The sequence below is a fragment of the Numida meleagris genome, chromosome 1 (genome assembly GCF_002078875.1).
Source record: "Numida meleagris isolate 19003 breed g44 Domestic line chromosome 1, NumMel1.0, whole genome shotgun sequence".
Taxonomy (NCBI): Eukaryota; Metazoa; Chordata; class Aves; order Galliformes; family Numididae; genus Numida; species Numida meleagris.
The window spans coordinates 31,274,354-31,290,550 of record NC_034409.1 but is presented as its reverse complement, the minus strand read 5'-3'; the positions used below and the strand labels follow the sequence as shown (position 1 = coordinate 31,290,550).

Here is a 16,197-nt window from a genome sequence, read left to right as displayed (position 1 = left end):
CTTTGGGTGAGCCCCAGAGCAAAAAGAAAGCAAAAAGAAAGAAAAACGAAAAACGATTTTTGTTGGGGAAAAAAAAAAAAAGTCAGAAACGTGGTGGTGGCGGCGGCGGTGCCGGAGGGGCACGGCACGGCGTGTGCGCGCCCAGCGGGGAGAGGGTGAGGGGCCGAGTGCCGGGGGGCAGCGCGCAGCCCCGCTGCGAGGAGCGGCCCGGGGGGCTCCGCGGTCCCGGCACCTGGCGGCGCGGCCCCGGTCCAGCGCGGCGGCGCGCCCCGCGCGCTCCCGCCGCCCGTCCACCTCCACATTGCACACACCCGCGGCGGGAGGAGCGGCATCTCCCTCGCCGTCCTCCTTTCTCCAATTTAATCTCCCCCGGCCTCTCGCCTCTGCCTGATTTTTTTATTTTATTTTTAATCTTATTCTTCTCGGTACGATTCTCCGCCGGGCTGCTCCAGACGGCCGCCGCCGGGAGAGGCTGCACTGCGCGCCGGGGGGGTCCCCGCGGCTCCTCGCAAGGTAGGCGGCATCTGATGCAATCCCGGGGACGGGGACGCGGCGCCCCGCGCTGCCTTTGTCTCCGCACAGAGCCGGGGAGAGCCAGGCCGGCGCCCGCCGCGCTTTGTCCGCGAACGTGCCCGGCTTCCAGCCCTGAGAACGCGCGGGGCCGGCGGCGGGGAGCCCGGCAGCGTGGTGCTGGGGCGGCCTGGGGGAGCGTGGGGGGGGCGGCCATGCGGCATCCGCCCCCGCGGGGGGACCGCTGGGATGCTGAGCGGCGGCAAAAGGAAAAGCAAAATATTAAATCGGGGATGTGTGGAGGGGGGGAATTAAACGATGGCAGGGAGCAGCTGCACTCTCTCGCTGGCAGTGAAAAAAATAATAATAATAATTAAAAAATGATAATTTTCTGGGGTAGGAGCTCCGGAACGTGACCGCTGCGAACGCGGCCGGGCCCCGTGTGCCGCAGCCTCCGTGCCGGGCTCCGGAGCGGCCCGGCCCTGCCCCACTGCCGCGGCCGTGGGGAACTTGTGCGGCATTCGGAAAATGCGGGGTGGGCCCGGGCCGCGCGCGCGCGTATGTATATACATATGTACGTACGTGTGTGTGTGTGTGTGTGTGTGTGTATTATATATGTGAGCGTGTAGCAGGCGGTCTGCTCGCTTATGACGAGTCGAAGGCGAGGACAAAACTGGGGCATGTCCGAGTGCATGTGTGTACATCTGCTCACATGTGCATAGGTACAGCCCGCTGTTATGAGCTTGCGCCCCATTGTTTCCCTGAGTTTGCCCTGCAACCTGTAGCTGTCATTTATTCACCCTCCTGAAAGAGGAGCTGGGCAGCGTGTAAACCTGTGCTTTGTTTGTTTGACGGGGGAGGAGATGAAATAAAAGCCCTGCATGGCAGCGGGCTTTGTGCCCACCACAGGTCCCCGTGTGCACAGGGCCATTGCTGCCAGCCGCACTCGGTGCTGCTTCGCCCTTGGGCTTAGTGCTGCACAGTGTGGGTAGCCATTGCTGCACAAGCAAGAGAAAAAGGTTGTTTGGGTTGATCGAATACATTCTGGAGGAAATACGTGTATCTATTCTGGGTCTAGAAGTAAAGGGAAGAAAGAGAGAGCATTGCTCCATCCAGCTTCATTCCCCACCCAAGCATGAGCTCTGTTTAAAAAGCCTCCAAAAGGAAGTTCCATTTGTTGCTGAAGGATATGCATAATGTTGATAACTGCCATTCCCACATGGCACTGAAATCAGCTGGTAGCAACTTGCCCAAAATCCAGGCATCACCGTGCTCCCAGTGAGCAGGGCCAGCTGCTATGGCGTGGTGGAAATTCACTGATTCCAATGGGATCAGCTTTGCTGCCGCACTGTGTGACTCCTGTGTGACTTTGCCTTGAGGAGGCTCTCGTGGCTGAGAAGGCAGAGCAGAGAGCACGCTGCCCCAGGCACGCTGCAGCAGCAGCATCCGCTGCCTGTCGCTGAGGCTGCCTGCCCCTCGCCTACCCCTGGCTGTGGGGCATCACACAGCGTGCTGGAGACCATGGCGGGCCCATGTCCTTGTGGCCGAATCCTGCCTTTCGTGGGGGTTTAATGCCTGGAGGGGAGGACAGGAGCTCTGTTGGTGGGCTGCCTCGTGGGCTGCCTCCCCCAGGTCTCTGTGCTGCCTTTCTTTCTCTTGTGGGGAGAGTGTTCTTTACAGGAGGCAGAGGGGTGACCAAGCAGAAATGGCACACTTCTCCCTCCTGTGCCCTGTCCATTCCCGCTGGTTTTTCCTCAGTTTGCTCGTTTCTATAGAAGCAAGCTTAACAGCCAGCAGAACAATAACTTCTGCTTTAAAAGTTCATATGATGAAGGCAAATGAGATGTTGGGGGGGTATTTCAATGTTTCAAGCCTGAATGAAGTTTCCTTTCTGGCATGTAATTATTACTGTTACCTTAATCCAACCCAAGAAGTCTGAGCAGCTACTCATGGGAAAAACAGCAGCCTGTTCATCTTGGAAGTGCTTTACAGCTGTTTTCCAGTTAACTCTCATAATATTTGTGTAAGGTTATCAGCTAAATATCACTCTGAGTCTCCTACAGTAAGGGAAACTGAAGTAAAGAAATTACATGTAAACTGGGGGAAAAAGAAGAAGTGAGTTGCCTATGAACCTATGCAAAAGTGTCTTTCTGTAGTACACAATTTATTTCAAATTGGAATATGAAAGCTGCTATTTAGCCTTGTGGAGTCCTTCTTCTTGTTGCTTGCTGTGGCCCATCCTGCAGCACTCACAGCACAGCCCCTGTGCAGCACAAGGCTTCGTTCATTTGTGGTGGTGCGTCCTGGGACCTCTTCAGCAAAACCCAGCCTGTTAAGAGGATTTCACAGAGAAATATAATTAGGAAAAAATGTGACTATATTCCTCTGCCAAATGCCTTCCCTAAATTGACTGGGAAGGGCTCAGAACAGAAATGTACTTAAAACCATTTTCCTTTATGGCTCATCTTTAAGTGTTTTGCCTAAAGTAATGAATCACTGGGTGAATCAGGCGAGTGTTTTATGATTTCTGATTTGCCTGCCTTTGATCAACTGAGCAGCCTGTTGGGACTTAATATGGGACTGTCCCCCCCTCCTTCATGCAGCGTGGAAGGGCAGCGTGGGGTGCGATGGGGCAGAGCAGGAACACTTTCCTGTTGCGACACAAGGTCACAGTGCTGAGGAAGGCTGGGTGCGTGTGCACATCGCTCCTTTCCCAGCACATCCTTTTCCGATCTTCCTCGTCAAGGCCTCTCTCTCTTGGTTGCTCTCCCCATCTTATGTTGTTAACTGTGCCTTGCATGGGGTCTGTGCGAGAGAGGAGCCTGGATGTGGAAGGTGGTGGCTTGCAGCCGCTGGGCCAACAGCTGCAGCTTCTGGAAGGGCTGATGGCCACCGCATTGCCCACACCTGGCAGTGCTGCTGCTGGTGGCATGGGCACACTGGCACCTTGGTGGCTCTCCTTGGCCCCCACGAGCAGGGATCGATCAGGATGAGCCTGCTTCCTTCCTCCAGCTCCCTGGGCTGTGGAGGGGCAGTGCCGGATAGCTGGAGGCAGTGACATTTTCAGCTCCACAGATGTTTGCTCGCTGGATGTGAGTCAGTCTTTAATTTATTTCCAGGCTCTTTGTTATCTCGGTGGCGCTCCTCTCATCTCTCAGTTTTGTCCTTCCTGTAGGTTAGGAGTAAAACGGGAACTTGATGTTCCAGATGTCAGGTGTCTCTAGCAGAAAGGAGAGGTTTGCTTCCTGGCTGTTCAACGTGATACTGTCTAAAACCTATTATTGCTTTCTGTCATTTAAGTGAATAGTCCATACTCAGCGTTTCAGGCTCAGCGTTTCATTATTTATACCCATGGAGCCTTACTGGTCATGTTGCTGTTCTTTGAAAGAACTTTCAAAAGTGCAAGCAAAGATGTATCATATCTCAGGCTTTGCAAGAATGAAACAACATGTGCGAAACTCGGGCGCTGCATTCTGATGCCTCCTAACCGACCAAGAGGGAGACTTCTTGGCAAAACTCCTTCTGAGCAAAAAGTTGAGTCATATTTCTTTTAAGTAAATTGTCTTGAATTCCACAGTTAAAATTGCTTAGCGTGTCTTGGATATTTGCCATCCCAAAAACTGCAGGAAATGCACTGTGACTGGAGCACGTGGTGAGTGTGCAAGTCGACGTGAGGAAAACCATACCCCAAGATGGGCAAAATGGTGTCCAGCCCCACTCCACGCCCTGTCACATACCAGATCAGCTTCTGAGCAGCCTCGCGTCTTAAGATGGCACTTCTTGAATTACATCATTCACAGGATATGAAAAAAACGCCTGTGAGTTATGGCATCACTGTTACCCCCAGGAGTGATATTACTCTTAGATATCTGCTTCTAGCATGTTTCTAGAGGTGTTTTTCTTATATTACACCTCTTCCAGGTACTGCCTAGAAGGAATTCATGCTTGAGCCAGAAGAAATAAAGTTAGATTGTCTATTTTAACATATTTTTTCAAATACAAACTTTTTGAGCCCATTACTGCCAATGTGGAACTTTTGACAGTCCAGAAGGGAGGAGTTGTTGCAGGGCTCTTTTTATTTTTCTTTTGATGTTTCAGAAGGCAACAGAGAAAAAGAACCCAGCTCTTGGAATGTGTTTTAATGGCTTGTGAAGGTCTCCATATCCTTGAGAAAAATAAACTCATTTTATCTTCTTGTGTCATCTTACAGTCCTCCTTCTGAAGTCTGTGACCAGTTGTAATCTTTCCCATATTCTACAAGGAGCATGCAGGGAATAAATTATCCATTGCGGGATTTGCAAGACATGTCATGGGATGTCTAAAGAGAAAGCCAAGCTCCTAGGCCAGTGCAGGGCTTTTTCTACTACAGCGGAGGCCTGGGTCAGCTACCAAACACAGATGTTTGAGGTTCCTTTGGAAGTGTCTTTAGCCCTTTCCTGGTTTTCTCTTGGGGCAATTCATGTTTCAGAAGTATTTGCCCATGTGAGTGGGGAAGTTTGGAGTAAGGGCAAAATTCTAACTTTTTCTTTGTGATTTAGTCTGTGTGTGTCTGGAGAAATGTTTGATTGCAGGGATCTGGAACTTCTCTGTATGCGAGGTTTAAAGATGGGCAGAGTAGCAAACACAACGGGATTGCTACAGTCACAGTTCAGATTATTTTTAATTCACATTAAAAGGCAATAAATAATCAAGTTCAGTCTAGGAATTTTTGCCAACGTAGCATTTTTATCTGCATTTACCTTATCATATTGCTTGAACAAAGAAGTTTTAAGTGAAAATACAAATGTCTTCCAGCTCAGAATCAACATACAGTGACTCTTGTGGGGGTGAAGTATTTATTTTTCCCTTCCCACTGCATCAATAGCACCAATACCAGAGACACATCTGGTTTCCCTTCCCCGTACTTTTGCAGAGCCAGCATGCAGCATGAGGGACGTAAAGCTGGGAACTCTACCTCTAGGGGCTGTGGGTGTTGTTGTGAACCTGTGTGCCGCTTGTCACTTCCATAACCTGCAATATACATGGGCAATTTGGGGGTGAATTGCATGTGACCACCTGTATCTGGGCCTGTGCAGGGAACCAATGGTGGTTAGCTCTGCTGAAGGGTATATACTGTGTATATCTCAAGGAAAGTTATCTTTGCAAAATTTTTGAGCTTTACTTGGATTTTTTTTTCTGGGCATCACACGTATCTCCCTTTCTGAATCTTCAAGCACGTCACTGAATGCTTTTGTCACTATTGTCAACCCAGCTTTACAGATGGAGGTGCTAAGGACAAGGTAGCTATCCTTTGCCAAAGACTTGGAATGAGTTCCGGCCTTGACAGTCAAAGTTTCAGGCCACAGCCCCGCAGTTCTCTCTTTGCTGCCCTCATGTTTTGGCACTGAGGTCAGGTTTTCTCATACTTGGAAGTGCAATGTATTATTTCACTCCACAATGTTTTTAGTTTCAGGGTTCTGTTTTGTTTTAGTAAACCACTTAACCTAACAAGAACCCGGTACAGACTCCAAGATGCTGTCATGCTGTTGCAGGAGCCACTCATCTGTCTGAAATGTGGAATCTGCTGAAGTTGTTGCTGGTGGGTCAGCTGGCGTCAATTGCACCAGCATCTTCATTCAAACTTTTTTTGGTAGAATCTGAGCTTTGTTTAAAATATGTTAAAACAAACAAAAAAGTCATCGCTTTTGCACTGCAAAGATTCCTTGCAGATAAATCAGCTAGAGGCTCTCCTGTAGGTCCGGCTCACCGTGTAGCGGCTGCATGGCAGCAGGAAGGGGAAGCAGGAGCTGCACGCCAGCGAGCCAAGAAGCCCACTTTCGAGCATGCTGTTTACCTCACAGAAGGGTGAATTTCAGCCCTTATTTTTGCACACACTCGGCATAGAGTTTATTAAGCACAAGCAGTGTCAGGGCGATTGGGAAAATCCTCCTGGTAGACAAAGATGCAAAAAAAAACCCCAAAGGGAAAGTTGCACTGATTGAATTTTAGTTGAGCCTCTGCATGGCTTGAAAATGCCAGATACAGATCTCGGTACACATTGCCACTTCTATTAAGGTGCTGTTTATTTTAGGAACTCATGGTCACAAGAAGCCTCAGGATTCAGTGCGCTCACTCCTTACCGCCTCACAGCCGCTGCCTCCTGTGGCTTTATCCTTTTCTAAAAAGATCACGCTTCCCTTCCAAAATAAGTAGACTACTTTATGCCCCTGGGAAGACTGCTCCAGAATGTCACCACCGGAGCCACCCCTTGTTCACCGTTTTGCAACCGTTTGTCTGCAGCCGGCATCCATTTTGCGTTGCACCAACCTTGTAAAACCCTGGCACTTGCCCTGGGTTCTCGTGCTCTGTGCTTGCTGTGCAGGGGAGCTGAGGTGGGCCTGGCCAGGGTCCCTGCCCACAGTCCTCCCCTGGCAGCCATGTGCCCTCCCCGTGCTGCCATAGCTGGGCATGAGCTGCTCCTGTAGGCCAGGTGGGCCCCGCTCCACCACCAGCATGCAGCTTGTGCCTCTGCCACAGCCAGGGCTCGTGAGGAAGCTTTTTGAAGATTGAAGATGAAAGTACATTTCTCAGAAACTCAAAGGGGAAAGGGCTTCTTTGCAAAGCCCTGCTCTGCATGGGGGGATCTGGTGTAAGCCAGTGAGTAGTGAGCCCCGTAAACTTACTTGGAGCAGGCCGATGTCATGGCCTGGGGACACTGCTGCTTCCTTGGCTGCGTGAGAGTAGCTTGGTGGCTTTGATGCAGCTCTGCAAATTTGAGGAAATATCCCCAAATAAATGTGGTGTGCGTGGGCATTCACCAAGTACCCCGAGACGAATTGCAAATTATTGTTTGGCAATGCAGCAGAACATTCATTCACAAAATGGGAATGAAATAACTGTGGTATGGGAGCTTGTTTCTGAATAACCTTCTGGTGCCTTTGCATCACATGGGCACTGTTGTTCAGCTGAGAGTGGTCAGGCTCCGGAAACGGATGGCCTTCAGCTAATTTGCATTTCTAACAAGGAAATGTGCCACTGTGGCAGCCCTATCCAAATTGCCTTCGGTACTTTTCTTGCCACCTTTATGTAACACATCTGACAGTGGAGAGGCTTCCTGGTCAATAAGTAATAACTATTTGACACAAGATGTCTGTTATTCATTCTTCATATGAAATGTGTTCTTAGGGATTTATTTTTGTCTGTTTTTGTCCTTGTTTAGAATTAGCGTAGCCATACACAGAGCAGCCTCTGTACCTCTTCTTCACCAAAAAAAACCTAACATACTCAAATACCTTGAGTACAGACATCAGTAGGAAAGAGTGCTGCAAAAACACTGCCCCACTGTTCCTCCATTTAGAAGCAGCATGAACTTGAGGTATTTTGTATTTTTTAAGTAAGGGGCAATGTGGAGTATGTACTGAAGATGAACACTGAATAACTAAATGGGACTTGGGCAAGCAAATGGTTTTTATTCCTTAATTTGTAAGTCATTAACTCTCTTCTGAATCAAGGATGATCGGTTTGCTCTCTAGTATAACTACAGGCGCCATCTTCTGCAGTCAGTTGTGGGACTGGGTAAATCTGTAAGGCTGGTGGAGTTGATCTCATTAAGGAGTATAATACATCACTACTGGTCTGCATGACTTCTATGTTAAAACTTGAAGTGTTTCTAACGATATCAGATAGGGTGGTGAGGATGGTCCCTCACGTCCAGGTTTCACTGCGTTCTTCTGGTGACATTACCTACTGTTGGTGTGTATATCTTGGGCTTTTTTCTTGTCTTACCTAGGTTGCTGATACTGTGGCTGCCATTTACCCACCACACCAGATCCCAACCAAACACTAAGATTTCAAAAAACACTTGGATACGTACAGTTCTTCACCCAGGATGCCGTTCAAAGCTGGATTAGAACTGACTGAATTACAGAATATGACTATCCCTGAAGATGATAACATCAGCAACGATTCAAATGATTTCACAGAGGTGGAAAATGGCCAGATAAATAGGTGAGTATTTTTCCATTGACACTGCCTGTGCTAAGAAACACACTGTTTAAAAACAGCATTCTAATTTTCAGTATAAGTTTTGAATTATTCATTACCAAGTCATGCTCCATTTGAAGACGTAATTTGAATTTCATATGTGACATCTGTTGGGCATAGGCTGCAACAGCAGATAAAGCAAAGAGAGTGACAATTTATTCATCGTTTAAAATCTTTCAAATTAGTCTAATAAAATGCACAAACATATAATGTAGCAAAAAGCCCAACATTCTGAAACGTCTACTTGCACGCAGCAGAGAAGCAATAATAATAAATACAATTAGATCAATAGAATAATTTGGAACAAATTGCTTTGTTGACCTTTCGATGACAGCTGAAACCTGCCTGGCCACATCCGCGTCCCCAGGCTGGTGGGGATTTGCAGCTGGCACTGCTCGCAATTGTGCAGGATGATGAGAGGCAGCAACCACTCCGCCCCAGGAAACAGAGGGTGAGGAGCTGCTCAGAGACCTGCACTGAACTTGTATCCAGATAGGGAATACAGCTGTTTGTCAATTCTAGTAAAAACTGGCCAATGACTTCTCCTATAGTGTAGTAGATTATGGAAGAGACTTGTTCTGTGTGATGGTGAATCTTTCAGTCCTCTCTGCCAGGCACCAGAATCCCATGGGTGCTGAACTCCGCTGTGTGCAGTGTGGGTCTCTTGCCGTGCTCCAGCTGGGTTTTGCAAACTGCAAAGCAAGAAGCTGCTTTTTGACCAAACTTCCTGTCGAAGCGCTGCACCCCAGGGGCATGGGCAGGGGCTGGTGCTACAGCCAGCCCAGCTGGGAAAGCTGTGGGGTGGCCACCAGCTGCGCCTGCTGCAGTGTGACCACAGTGTGCCTGCGCCAGTGGAGATTAGGGCTGATCAGGAATTTTCTGATGCAACCACTTTGAAGGAAGGTGCCAGGGTGAAATGCAAACCACTTCTGTTAAAAAAAAAAAAACAAAAAAAACTGTGACTTTGTCAAAACAAAACAGTTCCTGTATGAACCTGCTGGTTTTGTGGCTGGCTTCCTTGGAACTCAGGAGCTGACAGTGGTAGAGGCATTTCCCGAGGCCTGCTGAGGATTTATGTCCTTGACAGGAGGAGGAGTGGTGGCTGTGCCTCCTGAGCTCTTGTCTGGTAACTGCCAGGGGAAAAGCCCTGTTAGCCCATCATCTTTCAGTGAGCACTTACGGAGGCTGAGCAGGGAGCGTGCTGCATGCGTGTGACCCGCAGTGCTCAGCACATGTTTTGTGGAACTGTGCTGTGAGTGTTGTGGCATCTGAGCAGGGTTGAGTTGGAATAAAAACTGGGTGAGGAAAGTGACAGAACTGAGACAAAATTTCTAAGTCCTGCTCCGGCTCTTCAAGCACGTGAGCATATTCCATTGTTTTCCACTCCCTGATGGAAATCCCATAGCTATGTCAGAAAACACCCAGTCTGTGGAATATGAGGTTAAGAGGTGTACAGACATTCATATTTGTGCCATCTGACTGATGGTGTAAGGCCTTGCGAAATACCAAAGTCCATGAAAATCAGTGGGACTTTTTTTGTTGATTTCACTTGAGCTTTAGATTAGATCTGTAATTTTCAACTGACTTTTTTTTTTAGTTGTTTCGGCTTGTTTGATTCCACACTCTGTACTTCATTTTGAACGTTTGTTTTTTTTTTCCCAGTGCATAATTTTTCAAGCAGAATGTAGAACAGCATTTTTAAGGGTCTTTCGGGGACAATGCAGCAGTAAGAAGCTGATTTTAGGTCTGATTTAAACCCCAAATATTTCCTGATCTTAGAAAAGACTTCCCTAGTTCCCTTTGGATTTTTGGCATTTTCTGGGGCTGAATATGCAGGGGTGGGATATTATCTGGGAGGAGCTCTATTGGGAGGGGTTTTTCTTTGTGAGCAAATGTTAAATATTTTCCGAAACACTTTCAAAGGAACTTGCGTCAGATACAGATATGGATTTGCCATCCTTTAACAATTTATCGTGGCTACACAACTTTGCCATCACTGAATGTTATATAAATCAGTGCTTAGATTACTATTGCTTCCTGTGATAGCAGGACAGATCTGTTAAGCTGTTAGCAGACTTGGATCTGTACCTGTGATGATGCTCTCAGGAAGCTGCTGGCTGGATGCTTGTCCTAGTCTGCAGCTGTGGGTAAGTTATGAGCCTATGAACCTTGTTTGGTTGACAAGGTTGCTGGTAGCTCTACCCAGATCTGCTCAAAGTTTCATAGTGTAATTCAGAGCAAGCTTTCTTCTGCATTTCTTGTTCCTGCTTGCCCTGGAAATCTTTGCCATCGCTCAAGCTGCAGCTCCGTTTAAGAAACCGCCTGAGGATAGAGTTCTGTCATCTTGGCAAAATGAGCTTTCCCTAACAAATGTTTAAGGCATTGTCAAATATCAGTTTAAGTTAATTATGTTTAAACGTATCTGAGATGGCTAAATGGTTTTAACTCTGCTTAGCCAAAATGGTTAGCTCCAGGATATCACCTTTATCAAACATTTCTCGTTTAAGTCCTTTAATAAATTAAATTTGGAGACCGTGGTTAAGTATGGTCCTTTTAAAACCACTTTATCAATAAGACTGAGTTTCTGCTTCTCACTAAATCAAGGCAGAAGAATAATTGTATTATAGAATTCTTTCCAAGCCAACCATGAGTCTTCGTTCATCACAAGGATGAGCTGGTCATCTTTTGACCAGGATAGTTTATAGATGCATCTGAAAAGTTTTGCATAAACCGTTCATGCTTGACTGTGATGTAGGAAGCACACCAGGAAAGCCGAAACATACAAGGACAAGTTATGACTGTCAGTGGTGAGTAGAGCAATCAAAATGAAGACTACAAACAGCCCAAATGGATTTCATGCTTGTCAGGGGCACTGGAGGCATGGGCCGTATCAGTGTGCGTTTGTGCAGGACGTGTCACTGGCTCCAGTCCTTCTGTGGGCTGGGAGGATTCACAGCGAAAAGTCGTATTGCTTTGTTCAAATCAGGTTTATAAAGGTCAAATACATGCCATTGTGACAACGAGTAGCTTGCTTTCTAAGCGCATCTATTACGCTTGATTGATGAGGCGTGATTTAATAAGAAATTGTAGTATTCCAGTATATGTTTTCATTCATATACTGCAGGAAAACACCCTGAAATTAGATTTAAAAAAAAAAAATGTTTATAAAAAAACATATATTGGGAAAATTTGTTTCTGTTGAATCCATTTGACTACCTTCTCCCTTCTTTCTTTCTTTCTTTTTTTTTTTTTTTTGAATTTGAGTTCAGCAACGCATTCCATTTGTGGGAAGCGTGGGGTGTCCCATGGTGCATCCGTACCACCAACTGAGCATGGTCCCGAGGCAACCTTCCTGTCCGGGCCTGCCAGTTACATTGCCTGCACCGGCACATGTAGCTGCAGACAGGCAGACAGACATCCCACAGCCCCGGCTGGCAGGCAGGGCCAGGGCATCCTGTGCAAGCTGGACAGTGCTGTGCCTCTCGCGGGAAAGTCACGGTAGCTGCATTCTGCCTGCTCGTACACGCTGTGCAGCAGACAGAGAAAAGTGTGCAGTGCAACATGGTAAATGTGGAATGGAAGAGGAACACGCCTTGTCATAGGAGATGAGAGGATTTTAGCACGGCTAACTCCAAAGAAAGTACTTAGGATTAGTTTGTCTAACCGGACTAGTTTTCTCCACTGCCCATCTGGAAGGAAATAAAGTATTTGTTACCCATGGAAAATACCAATTCTGTAAAAGCTCATTTCTGTTGAAAGTATGGAAATGAAAAATTCCAAAATTACTTAACATTTGAGCAATATCTTTTGGATATTGTCTTTGTCGTGTACTAGCTCTTTAACAATTTTCGTTGAACTTTAATGCCAGTTGGCGGTAATGATAGTATCTACAGATTTGTTTTTTGTGGTTATTGAACAGACTGAATGCACAGGGCTGAGCAGGAGCAGGGGGAGTGAACTAGCTAACTCCTCCTAACTCTGACAAAATCTGTAATGACACATGATCTCCATGGTTGACAGAAGAAGGCAAAGCCCACAGATGTTCCCAGCAGCGCTCAGAAACACAAAAGAGACAAAACTTTTCTCTGCGCTCCTGCCTGTACAAATTGCCTGCAGGGTGTTTCGAGAGGGAGCTGGAATGTCTTTGTCAGACCGCTAGTGCTCAGCTGCCTGTGCTCAGCTTTAAATGGATGTGGAAAAAAAACCCCATATACTGTGAATCTACAGAAGATCGGGTTGAGATTTTATTCCATCAGAGTGAAATGCCTTCCTGGTGAGATTCAGAAAGTTAATTTTGGATTGGTTCACCTTAGCAGTGATTGCTTTTCACTCCTTAAAACACTGGGGGAGGATCAGCCGTATATTCCAACTGCTTTAGGGCTTTAGAGCCTGGCTCAGTATCTATGTTTTGCAGCAAATTAGTTTCTGAAGTTAACCATTTAAAAAATAAAGGAGAAGCTGTGGTTGGTTTATATTTATACAGAGCAGATTGAAGCAGACTGATTGGTAGGAATCAAAGTTGCCACAAAAACGGCAGTAATTGCACAGTCAGAGTCGGAACTGTGAGTCCTTGGCCAGGAGATGTTCCCAGCTGCTCCCATTAGGGCTGATCTTTGTGTTCAGCTCACTGCTTGCTTTAAGAAGAGCCACCTTAATCTGCCTACAGCAAAAAGGAAGTTTGGTGACAGTGGCTGGGTAGGTGTGTGTTACAAACGATGGCTGCAGTAGGCAGTGCCGGAGAACCAGCTGTAAATTAGCAGAGATGCCAGGGACTTAATTGTGCATAAACCTTCGGAAGATGAATAGCTGAAAGAATGCTTTACACAAAGTAAAATTGTTTGCTGAAGAGAGAGTCTGGGAGAAACTAACAGCTCACCCTAATCAGAAGTGTTGTAAATCCCTCGGATACCGACACACAAAGGCAACAGGCAAATCTTGCTCTGGTGCCTGTGTGTGTGTGTATTAGGGATAGAGAGCAAGTAAAGCTGTAGAGGAAGAAAAGTCATTCAGCTCATGCTTTTCTGCACAGAGATGTTGGATTTTGCAGTGTGGGGAAATTGATACTGAGTTTTGAAAGGGTTTTTGGTGACCGTACAGCAGCTCCAACCTGAGGCACACCCACAGAGCACATGGCCTGGTTCAGGATGGCCCCAGCAGTGCTGCTGCCTGCAGCACCTCATCCTGCTCTTGGCTCCAACCACATCAACCCCACAGCAGCAACAGAGGGCTTGTACTCAGCAGCTTATCTGTGCCCTTTCCTTACTAAATCTCCTAAAATACCAGTCCACATGCATTTAATGTGATCTAGTGGTACCTCCCCTGACACCCAGTCTGTGCTGGCGTCATGATAGCGTAATTGAACTCCTTGAATAGTTACGGGTTTGACCTTTTCTTGTGTAGAGCTTGTATACATTGTGTATTTTGTGATCACATGCCGCTCATGGAATTGTTTGCATTTTCTGATGGCTCTTTGATGGAAATAAATCCTCTGACTTCTTGCAGCAAGTTTATTTCGGACCGAGAAAGCAGGAGAAGTCTCACAAACAGCCACTTGGAAAAGAAGAAATGTGATGAATATGTGAGTATTTTTGCTGGTTTTCTCTTTGTCAAAATGAACTGCCTGTTGTGTGCGGAGAGCCTTTAGACATGGTCTTCAAAAGTGCTGAGTACAGGCATTTGTAACTGAAATCCTAAAAACCCAAAAAGCATTTCAGGTTCAGGCAAGGGAAGTCCTCTGGCCCATGCTGGGCAGGAGGCATGGCTGTTCCCCATGGCCTTATAATGCACCACTCACACACCTCAGATGTCCCAGAGACGTGACAAGAGACGTATTTTAAAGTTCAAACTGTAAGTATGAGTTGTGTATTGCCCATGCTGTTGATGTGAGTTTACAAAATCTATATGGCAGCGATCAGAATATAAGTGTGAAAAGGGGCAGTGGCCTTTTTTCTCCTTCAAACCTCACAGTGTTCCCACAGCAGTAGCTGCTTCTATCTGATTATCGCATAGCCTGCAGGTTGGAGTGTAGTGGCATTCCTGTGCTCTGTTCCAAACTCCTGCTGACACACGAACCTTTGTTTCTCCAGATTCCAGGTACGACTTCTTTGGGAATGTCCGTCTTCAACCTCGGCAACGCCATCATGGGCAGTGGCATTTTAGGCCTCGCTTTTGCATTGGCCAACACAGGAATCCTCCTTTTTTTGTAAGTGTGAATGGGTTGAGGAGCTGATCTCTGCACTGTGAGTGGGCGGAGTGATTTATGGTCCACTGCAAATGTGATGTTCTTTTTCACTACGTGAAGTAGCCAACCTGTATAAGCAGCTTGGATTTCAGGGTACTGCTGGATGCGTCAGCTGTTTCACTATCTAAAAATGGACTCAAATACTCAACTACTACAGCTTTCAAGCCTGAAAATGTTAGCTATGTTTTTCAGACATTTATTTTTCAGTCAAAATGGTGGGGGAAAAAGACATTAGTTGTGCTTCTAGAGCAGATGAAGTCCATGTCATCAACTACTGACCTGAGCCTAGCCAGGGACTTTTCCTATGGTCTACAAATTGCACATACATTGAAAATAGCAAATTTATTCAGTAGTAATACTAGCAGTGTGACAGTACTTACTTCTTACTTGTGTCACAGAATCTTTACAGCTTTCAGCAAAGCGTGACGCAATATCTAATTTTGTAAGCAAGAAAAAGGAATATTTATATTCTTTTAAATGTTGGATATAATATTTTCATCTCACTCCCACAGTTTCTTCGGTTTCTTATGTGAGAGTCCTTAAAAGCCAACATAAATATAGCCAAGATTTGAGTATAAAAAAAAGCTGAGGTAGAGTACTTTACCAAAAAAAAAAGCGTCATTTCATAAAACAGAATGTTATAGTTTAAAAATGAAACAGTGCCAATGAATGAATAAGACACAGAATACTGTGTTATTTTGGTTTGCAGCATGAGGCATTTCATTGTGAAAAGTGATTGTTAAGAAATCAGTTGGGAATTGTGTGCAGATTCCAGTAATAAATGTTCATTGAGGGAAGAAACACAATAATTTACAGTATTTGAGAACTGCTCAACACAGTTAATAAGTTTACAGATCACTCTACAGAGGTGTCATTTCTTAAATGTCAGAACCTAAACACCTAGAACTTAACATTTCTTAGTTTTTTGAGAAAAATTATAATGTGAGCTCAGCATATAGCAGAACGAATGGCCAAAGTGGTATGTACAGCCATCTGCTCTAGGATTTCTTGCCAGTGTAGCTGCAGCCATGCTGCTAGAGTACAGTTTGCAGTGGTTGGGTAAAATCTGGGAATAATCCGAGGAATTAATCCACTTACATTAAGAATGTACAAAGCCTCATTATTGTGTTGCAACTAAGCTAGGCAATAAAGTAGCAAGACTCAAATTTAGATTTTTCTTATACAGAGGGACTGCGTTTACTTCAGCTTTGCTGATTTTAACCAACATGTGATACTAACCTCTCTGTGATTCTCTACCATGCTCTGATAAGCACACCTCTGAGGACACAGAGGTCTGCAAAAACTCTTGTAACCAAAAAAAACTCAGCCTAGTTGCCTCTTCTGAGATAATAGTTTCTCAGCTAAAGAGCAGTACCATCTATATCTATGTCTATATCTATATCTATATCTATATCTATATCTAT

The 16,197-nt window shown here is 46.0% G+C and overlaps 1 protein-coding gene across 2 annotated transcripts in view; it reads left to right on the top strand.

Moving 5' to 3' along the window:
• SLC38A1 (solute carrier family 38 member 1) overlaps positions 276 to 16,197 on the top strand; it is a 38,946-nt gene continuing 23,024 nt past the window's right edge. Inside the window, exons 1-5 of one of the 2 annotated variants that reach the window (XM_021385007.1) lie at positions 276 to 513; positions 8,279 to 8,496; positions 14,035 to 14,110; positions 14,619 to 14,734; positions 15,695 to 15,699. In XM_021385007.1, coding sequence (XP_021240682.1) covers positions 8,378 to 8,496; positions 14,035 to 14,110; positions 14,619 to 14,734; positions 15,695 to 15,699 — 316 coding nt within the window. In that variant the 5' untranslated portion in view covers positions 276 to 513; positions 8,279 to 8,377. The remainder of the gene's footprint in view (positions 514 to 8,278; positions 8,497 to 14,034; positions 14,111 to 14,618; positions 14,735 to 15,694; positions 15,700 to 16,197) is intronic. The other variant, XM_021385006.1, reaches the window with a different exon arrangement.